The 9,048-nt window shown below is 53.8% G+C and overlaps 1 protein-coding gene across 6 annotated transcripts in view; it reads left to right on the top strand.

Annotated features, from left to right (window-relative positions):
- PTK2B (protein tyrosine kinase 2 beta) overlaps positions 1-8,761 on the top strand; it is a 125,781-nt gene extending 117,020 nt beyond the window's left edge. For all 6 annotated transcript variants that reach the window (XM_045461176.1, XM_045461156.1, XM_045461195.1 and 3 more), the window contains 7 exons: positions 1,888-2,034; positions 2,421-2,456; positions 2,827-2,851; positions 4,541-4,587; positions 5,271-5,408; positions 5,664-5,744; positions 7,655-8,761. In XM_045461176.1, coding sequence (XP_045317132.1) covers positions 1,888-2,034; positions 2,421-2,456; positions 2,827-2,851; positions 4,541-4,587; positions 5,271-5,408; positions 5,664-5,744; positions 7,655-7,870 — 690 coding nt within the window. In that variant the 3' untranslated portion in view covers positions 7,871-8,761. The remainder of the gene's footprint in view (positions 1-1,887; positions 2,035-2,420; positions 2,457-2,826; positions 2,852-4,540; positions 4,588-5,270; positions 5,409-5,663; positions 5,745-7,654) is intronic.
- Positions 8,762-9,048: the final 287 nt, after the last annotated feature.

Below are 9,048 nucleotides of genomic sequence, written 5' to 3' on the forward strand. Positions count from 1 at the left end.
AAAATTATCTGGTCCCAAATGTTAATGGTACTGAGGTTGAGAAAGTCCTGGCTAACTATTCCTTAGTTCTCCCTATGAGAACAGGGACATTGCATATTCTACTATCACTGCCCTCCCAGCACCCAGCCCTATGCCTGCCACATAGTAGTTGCTTAATAAGTAGTTGTTGAATGGATTAACAAACAAAGAATATTTCAGCAAGAAATGTAACTTGCAGCGGAGTGGGTGTGGGGGTGGGGGAGAAGTATTGTTAGAAATTGAGAGCCGTGATTGAAACTCAGTGAGCGCTAAGAAATATAACTAATTTGAAACTGTGTTGTTATATTCAAGTGCATTTTAGAGGGTTTGGTTGGGAAAATCTTTTTTAGAGGCTTGGCAGAGATTATGGCTTGCTAAAGTAGATAGAGAATAATTTTTAGCAATTTATGCAAGTGACTTGTATGTAAAATGGCCACTTTAAAAGCAAGGATCTGAGGAGGCCGCTGGTCTGAATGCCATAGAAAGGTCCTGCCCCGGACAAAGCACACCCTGGGCTTTATGCATTCGAAAAAATGACATATAGCACTCATGAGTCTAGGAGGCTAAGGTAATCATGTACAGCAGAAAAAAGCAAAAGATGTAAATGAACCCTGGGGAAGATTAAGGGAAAAGAAGTACTAAGAAAACATGTAACACCTCCTGTTTAAAATGGGTTTTTTTTTTTTTAAGTTTACTTATTTGTTTTGAGAGAGACTGAGACAGCATGAGCAGAGGAGGGGCAGAGAGAGGGGGAGAGAGAATCTCAAGTGAGAGAGAGAGAAAGAGAGAGAGAGAACTCACAACCCTTGAGATCATGACCCAAACCAAAACCAAGAGTCAGTAGCTTAACCAGCTGAGCCCCCCAGGTGCCCTTGTAAGACCTTCTGTTTAAGAAATAGCAGGTAAAACTATTGCTCCGAAGCCCTTTAAACAAGTTAAGACGGAGATTAGATTAATGAAGCCAGGGAAAGGAAGCATTTATTGCATATCTATAGATCCATATTTCTTTAAATTTTGTTCTCCACTTTTTTTTAGTTCATACATTTCTTTTAGCCTTTGGCTAAATAACCCAAGCTACTAGCTTAAAAAAAGAGTACATTTTGGGGGCGCCTGGGTGGCTCAGCCAGTTGAGTGTCCAACTCTTGATTTTGGCCTCGGGTCATGATCTCACGGTTCATGAGATCAAGCTCTGAGTAGGGCTCTGCACTGATAGCATGGAGCCTGCTTGGGATTCTCTCTCTCTGCTCCTCCCCCACTCTGTCTCTCCTTCTCTCTCAATTCAAATAAATAAGTAAATGAGTAAGTAAATACATAAATGTTTAAAACATAGTAAAGAGTATGTTTTCCTAAAAAGATGCGGTCACACAGGCGCTGGCCGTTGCCCCTTCCCTCAGCCTGTACCCTGTATGGACAGCTTTGCAGCCACACCACAGCTCCTCAGGGCTTCCAGACCCACTGCCACGGTGTTCGGGTGACGATAAGCACCCAAGGCTTTCCAGAAGACTGGCTTTGCATTTTTTAATTTATTAAGTGACAGCAGCCACGACAAGTGCCAACTGAGAAAATAACATTAGGGCGGTAATTTGAAAATGAAATTGTATTAGCAGATCGAGCCATTGTTTAAATACAACGCATGTTCAGTGCTGTGCTCTCGGGCTCGAGGTTACACTGCAGCAGGGGCACGTGCTCGGGGCTGACGGATCCAATAACTGTGTGCATATACGGCTGCGGAATTAAGAACTTTCCAATGAGAAAGCAGCTGGCGAGGCCAAGGCTCGTGGCTCCCACAGGCTCTTCTGAGGATTGCCCTTCCTGGGCCTGAGCACGGGACTCATCGGGTCCTCTCCTCTCTCCCCGCTGACCTCTCAGGAGGAGGACTTCATCCGACCCAGCAGCCGAGAAGAGGCCCAGCAGCTATGGGAGGCCGAGAGGCTCAAGATGAGGCAGATCCTGGACAAACAGCAGAAGCAGATGGTGGAAGATTACCAGTGGCTGAGGCAGGAGGAGAAATCCTTGGTGAGAAGCCACTGAGTCGTGGGGGGGAGGGACCCCCCGCCCCCTCATCCCCCCTCCCCGCCCCCTCGGCCCCCCACCTTCTCCCCGCCCCCTCTCCCCCCCCCTGCCCTCCAGCCCCCTCGGCCCCCCACCTTCTCCCCGCCCCCTCTCCCCCCCCCCCCGCCCTCCAGCCCCCTCGGCCCCCCAACTTCCCCCCTCCCACCCCCGCCCGCAGCGCTGCTGAGCATAATTTGATAAAGGTACTTGAACGGGAGCCATGTCCACACCACCGTGTCCATCTGTGTCCTCTTGCCTCCCCGGATGATGAGAGTGAATGCCCTCCATGCATCCTTGGGGTTTTCAGTTCTAGAATCCTAAGTCGTTTGCTTTGGTTTCCTCCTCTGCAGGACCCCATGGTGTACATGAACGATAAGTCCCCGCTGGTAAGTCACCGGGAGAAGGTTCTGCCTTAAAGCGAAGGCCTGGGAAGGCATGGGAGACAGCGGGACCCCCAGCCCCAGGGCCCCTGCCTGCCCATCCGTTCCCTTTTTGCCTCTCACCTCGGGAGCCTGACTTCTCCCATTACTTGGATCTCCACGAACCTCCATTCCTGAGCTCCTGCTTGATCGACACCCACAGTGCATCCTTCCTCTGCCATAGGGCTCTCCCGGCCCCTGGGACAAGAGCTCGCCGGTGTCCCCCTGCAGCTATGACCTCCAAGAACACAGTTGAGGGCGTGGGGAACAGGTCAAGGTGGGGGGTGAGGTGTCCCGCGAACCTCATTGGTGACACGTTCTCTCTCCTCCCTTTCAGACCCCAGAGAAGGAGGCCGGCTATAGTAAGTGTCTGCGCCCTTCCTTTTGGCAGGAACTTCTGCTTGACGTCTTGCGTGGAGGCCCCATCCGCGCTCGCTGCCCACTGCAGACAGCAGAAGAATCTGCTTGCCATTTTAAGACACTCTGCCTGTTTCAGTTCAGAGTGTGCAGAGAGGGCCTGTCTGGGATTTGGTATTTAGTCTCAGCTCCATCTACCGCCCCCACTGTCTCCCTGCCCAGGCCTCTTCTTGTCTCCCTCTGTTGCCGGGGTCCTCAGCCCTCATTTCAGTGTATCTCCTTCTGCATTTATTTGGAGATGTTAGTGGTTCTTCCTATCTCCCCCTCACTGTGTTGGAGGCTGCCTGCAGGGATAGTAAAGTTGCTCCGCCCGCCTCTCCCAGCGGATGCCTCTCTTCCCTAGGCCCGTAGGATGAAAGAGAGAGAGGGCCCCAGGGATGGAAGAGAGGGGACAGGGGCAGCTAAGCCCACAGGACCTTTCCAGAAGCTGCTGCTGAAGGGGGGTCAGGAAGAGTCAGCGGTGAGCCAGGCTCATCTTTGTCATCCTAGGGAGGGTGAGGCTGATGATCATGGTGATGGTGATGAGCAACCAGTGACAATGACAACAGTCACAGGAAACTCACCACTAGCCAAGCGCAGGCCCAAGTTGCTTGCAAATGTTAGCTCTGACCCCACAGCAACTCTATCAGATAGGCGTGATTCATCATTACGCGGGGCGCCAGGCTGGCTCAGTCGGTTAAGTGGCTGACTTTTTAATATTTATTTATTTATCTTGAGTGAGAGAGAGAGAGAGAGAAAGCAGGGGAGGGACAGGGACAGGGAGAGAGAATCCCAAGCAGACTCTGCACTGTCAGCACAGACCCCGACACAGGGATCAAACTCATAAACTGTGAGACCCCGACCAGGGTTGAAACCAAGAGTCAGACGCTTAACCAGCTGAGCCACCCAGGCGCCCCAAGCGTCCGACTCTCCATTTCATCCCAGATCGTGATCTCACAGTTTGTGAGATCCAGCCCCACATCCGGCTCTGCTCAGGCAGCACAGGGCCTGCTTGGGATTCTCTCCCTCTCTCTCTGCCCCTCCCCTGCTCACACTCTCTCTCACTCTCAAGAAACATAAATAAACATTAAAAAAAAAAAAAAAAGGTCATTACGCCCATTTTACAAAGGACAGGAAACCGAGGCATAGGAAGGTCAAGTAACTTCGAATAGTGTGGGTCTTCTGCCGTTTCACTTCCTTGAACCCCAAACACTCAAAGCAGACCATTAGGGAATCCTCACAAATCTACCCCAAGAGCTGCTCTGGCACTAGGTCAGGGGCTCCACAGCCACCTGTTACTTCACAGAGTGAAGTTTCTTCCCCGTGACCACCAAGGCCAGCGTGTGTGCTGTTCCTCAGGGGCCAGTGTGTGTCCAGCAGGCGCTGGGACGTCTGTGCGAGGACTCCACCTCCGCTGCAACTTTGGCTTTTGCTTTCTATAAAATGGACAGTGGTGTTTGACTATGGGAGGACCGGGGGGACCAGAGCCCATTTACCCAGGCACCTTCCTGGAAACACCTTCGGGCTTAGTTTCCCTGGGGCTCCCGGTAGCAGAAGAGAGGAGGTTGGCTTGGTTGGCAGCAGGTATGAAGGGAAGGGCCAGGGTGCCGAGACCCTCCCCGCCCCCCCCCACTCACTCTCCCTCCTCCTTGCAGCGGAGTTCACGGGCCCCCCACAGAAGCCACCGCGGCTGGGTGCTCAGGTACGTGTTGGCTTTGCCGAAGCTGGTGATGAGTTTGAATCAGGGTTCCACGAGACGCAAGGCTATGAGGACTTCACAAATAACCCAGTCCTGTATCCTCACATAGCTGAGGCCCAGACCAAAGAAGTGTCTTGTCTAAGGCCACACAGCTAACTCATGAAAAAGCAAGGGGAAACCGAGTCTCCTTGCCTCCCGTGCTCACTCCCTGATGTGCGGGAAAGCTCACTGGCCCAGCCCTAGGAGCAGGACGTGTGGACCCCCTTCCTCTCGCAAGCTGCCCCCTTGGCTTCCCACACCCACACGGTTCTTACTGTAGCTGGTGTTCCTCATTCTAGAACAGTGGGTGTGAGCCTTGGCTGCCCATTAGAATCATCCAAGGAGCTCTGAGAACCACCTGGCCCCCAAACCCGGGTGATGGTTTCATTGGTCCGGTGTGAGGCCAGCCAGCAGTATTTTTTTGCTTTAAGACTCCCTAGCAGACTCTAATCTGAGAACCCCTAAAAGCAGAAGGGAGGGGACGCATCCCCAGGACAGGGCACTGTTATGTCAGAGAAGAATCTTTTCAAACTGGGCTGGCGGCCACGTTGGCATCAATAGCGTCTGCGCAAGAAAGAAGATCAGTGGCCTCCAGACTCATGACCCTCCCCTCTGGCCGCTTACTTCCCCCCCCTCCCCGCCCCCAGTCCATCCAGCCCACAGCCAACCTGGACCGGACCGACGACCTGGTATACCTCAATGTCATGGAGCTCGTGCGGGCTGTGCTGGATCTCAAGAACGAGCTCTGTCAGCTGCCTCCCGAGGGCTACGTGGTGGTGGTGAAGGTGAGAGCCGTGGACGGGGCAGGCGGAGGCTGCTCATTCTGGCCCTGGGTGGAAGGGCGGTGGCGTCGAGCTCCCTCGTCTGCCCAGTAGGCGACTTTCTCAGAAAGACTCCCTTTAGCGCAGGGCAGTCAGAGGGAATTTAGTGCCCCGTAGACACGGAGGGCACATACCAGCCCGGGAGGACTCTTCCCCAGGGAAATACAGCTTTCTCAAAAAGCAAGAAGTGATAGTCCCCCTCCTCCCTCTCTCTCGCAGAACGTGGGCTTGACCCTGCGGAAGCTTATTGGGAGTGTGGATGATCTCCTGCCCTCCTTGCCGTCATCCTCCCGGACCGAGGTGGGTGTCCTCATCCCAGACTGTGTCCTCTGCTGTGCTTCACGCAGGAGACTCAGAAGGACCACGTGGGCAGCCTCTTTTCCATCTGCAGGGCCTTCCGCACAGGACATGTGGCTCCACACAGCAAATCTGAGCAGGACCACTAGGGGGCTGTGTTTGCACCCAGGCACATGACCAGGCTCCCAGGGGGAGTCTCCTAGTTTAAGTCTTACAGAGTTGCGGTAATTTTGCATGAGGGCGTGCACAGGTGGACAGACCTTCCCTTTCCCTTTTCCCCTCCGGTGATCCTTTATCTAATCACCCACCACACTAAGGCTGAAGTGAATGTATCATCAAAATAGCAAAATAGTTAAGGTTTCTTCAGTTGATCATTTAAATAATTTCCTTTTTTTTTTTTTGTAAGTGACAAACAATTACTGAAAACCAAAATGAAAAGCTTGGTGTTCTATTCTGAGACTGTGCCTGGGGTGGCCAGAATAATGTTCCCCTAAAAGGTGTCCCCAGCCTAATCGTCAGAACTGTGACTATGTTACCTTACCTGGCAAGAGGGATTCTGTAGGTGTAAGTTAAGGATCCTGAGGGGCGCCTGGGCGGCTCAGTTGGTTAAGCGTCCGACTCTTGATTTCAGCTCAGGTCATGATCTCACAGTTCATGTGTTCGAGCCCTTGCATTGGGCTCTGTGCCAATGTGCACAGAGCCTGCTTGGGATTCTGTGTCTCCTTCTCTCTCTCTCTGCCCCTCCCCCGCTCTCTTTCTCTCAAAAATAAATAAATAAAAACATTTTTTTAAAAATTTAAGGGTCTTGACATGGGGAGATTAGGAGATTATGCTGCATTACCCAAGTGGGTGCAGTGTAAGTCCTTGTAACAGGGTTGGCAGATGCAGACATCCTATAAGAGTCAGAGAAGGAGATGGGATGACAGAAGCAGAGATTGGAAAATTGCCATTGCTGGAAAGATCCATAAGCCAAGGCAGGAAACAGCCTTTAGAAGCTGGAAAAGGCAGGGAACAGATTCTCCCCTAGAGCCCATAGAAGGGGCATAGCCCAGCTGTCCCCTTGACTTTGGCCTCGTAGGGCCTTCTGACCTCCAGAAGTGTAAGAAACGAATCTGTGCTGTTTTAAGCCACCCCGTTTGTCTTGGGTTAGGACCACAGCCATAGGAAACTCTGAACGTAGTTGAACGCCGAACAATACCGCCTCTCAACATGTGTTGGTTGTCTGTCTGGAAACCAGTCACGAAGCTCAGGAGAACCCCGGGCCCCCTGCCAGGCTGTAGTTTGATTCCCCATCTCGCATTGGTCAGCAACACAGCCTCCACTACCTGTGACTGTTCAAGACAAGACAACACAGGAGAGTTTGGTCATTTCCCGGCCTCCCTCTGGGTGGCGGCAGCAGCCCATAGAGGAGCCCCGCTGGAGCTGTCCCTTCTGATGTGAGAGCTCCTTACCTTCCCTCTGATGGCTCAGGTCATTCATTTCACTTGGTAAATATCTCTTGAGTGTGGAGTAGTGCTCAGCAGTGTGCTAGGCTCTGGGGATACGGCGGTGAAAACAAAACCCTACAGTTCAAATCACGATCCCCGGTCTCTTGGTTTGACGGTAGACAGCTAACAAATGACCAAGTGCCCTTGTCCCCTGACCATTCACTCTAACCTTGGGCCAGCATGGGGGACGCTGCAGCAAAGGGGGGGTCTGCAGGGCTGCATCATACAGACCCAGCACCAGGTGGGCTGGGGGCTGGGGCATCTGTAATGTCCATCCATGCCAACTTTGGACTCAGCCCACGCCTGGGTCAGACCTGCCCCCCAGCGAACTTCGGACTGCTTCAGCCAACACCAAAGGGGATGCGTGCATGGCTTAACCTTTGCGGCCCCTCAGGCTCCCAGCCTCTCTGTGCGCTTTTCTTACAGATTGAGGGGACCCAGAAGCTGCTCAACAAGGACCTGGCGGAGCTCATCAATAAGATGCGCCTGGCCCAGCAAAACGCCGTGACCTCCCTGAGTGAGGAGTGCAAGCGGCAGATGCTCACAGCCTCCCACACCCTGGCCGTGGACGCCAAGAACCTGCTCGATGCCGTAGACCAGGCCAAGGTTCTGGCCAATCTGGCCCACCCGCCTGCAGAGTGATGGAGGGTCGGCACCACCTGCCTGCATCTTCTGCCCCTGCCTGTAGTGTACCTCCCCCGCCCCCACCCCCGGCCCCTGCCTTGCCTTCGGTCACATGGGTCTTCTCAGGGGGACGGCTGAGGGGAGTCCTCCCCTTGCCACTTTGCACGACCCCCTCTCCCCACCCCAACCCCCAGACTGTGCTGCTCAGGCTGCAGCTGGAAAGAGGGGACTCAGGGCTACAGATGCCAGGGGGTGACAAAGAGGGCTCAGAGGGAGCCCTGCTGCCACCGGCCACTCCCTCCTCACACCCGCCGGCCCCACTTTGGGGGGGAGAGGGGTCACACTGGTGCCCCTAGTGGCCACGATGGCTTTATGCATGGACACGGCAGGACCAGTGGAACCAAGCTATTCCTTCTTCTTCCGCTCACGGAGGTCCCCTGATGCAGAGGGACTGGGGAGGGGCTTTCCTTTGGGGGTGGGCGGCTGGCGAGATGAGGGACGGGCCTGGCTTCCTTGTACAGTGTATATTGGAATTTATTTAATGTGAGTGTGGTCTGGACTGACAGCCGTGTGCCCCCCTGAGGGGGGACCTGGGACACAGTCCAGGAACAAGCTATTGGGAGTCCGGGCACAAGACGCTGTGTTGACGACACGCCAAGCGTCAAGGAGAGGGGGAGAGATGAGGCCAAAACAGGACTTGGACCACAAGATTGTGCCTCTCTTCCCTGTGCCCTTTCTCTCCCTTCCCTGACTCTGCCCCTTCCTTCTCTCCCTCTTTTCTTACTTCTCCTTTTCTTCCCCTCCCCCACCGCCTTCCCAGCTGCCCCACCCCTCCCTTGTGTTGGTGCAGAATACTCTTTTACCTTCTTTCTAGTTGACTTGTGGATGAATTAAAATTGTACCATTTGCTTTGTGGTTTGATTGTTTTGTTTGCTTGACCTGCTCTTTGTGGGGAGGGGGACACTGGCTTCGGGCCACAACCCTGGAAGAAATCGACTGTGCTCTGTTGGGTGCAGCTCCAGAGCCAATACTGGGCTGCAGCACGGAGGGGTGCATGGTGACGCCAGGGCATGGGGTCAGGTGCGTGCTCCAGCCCCTTCACCGCTGCACCTGACCGAAGGGTGACTTTCCAGTGGGGACCCAGGGCAGCCCCCTCCAGGGCCACACGAGGACCACCGATGACAGTCTCCCACCTG

This window comes from Leopardus geoffroyi, chromosome B1 (assembly GCF_018350155.1).
Source record: "Leopardus geoffroyi isolate Oge1 chromosome B1, O.geoffroyi_Oge1_pat1.0, whole genome shotgun sequence".
NCBI lineage: Eukaryota > Metazoa > Chordata > Mammalia > Carnivora > Felidae > Leopardus > Leopardus geoffroyi.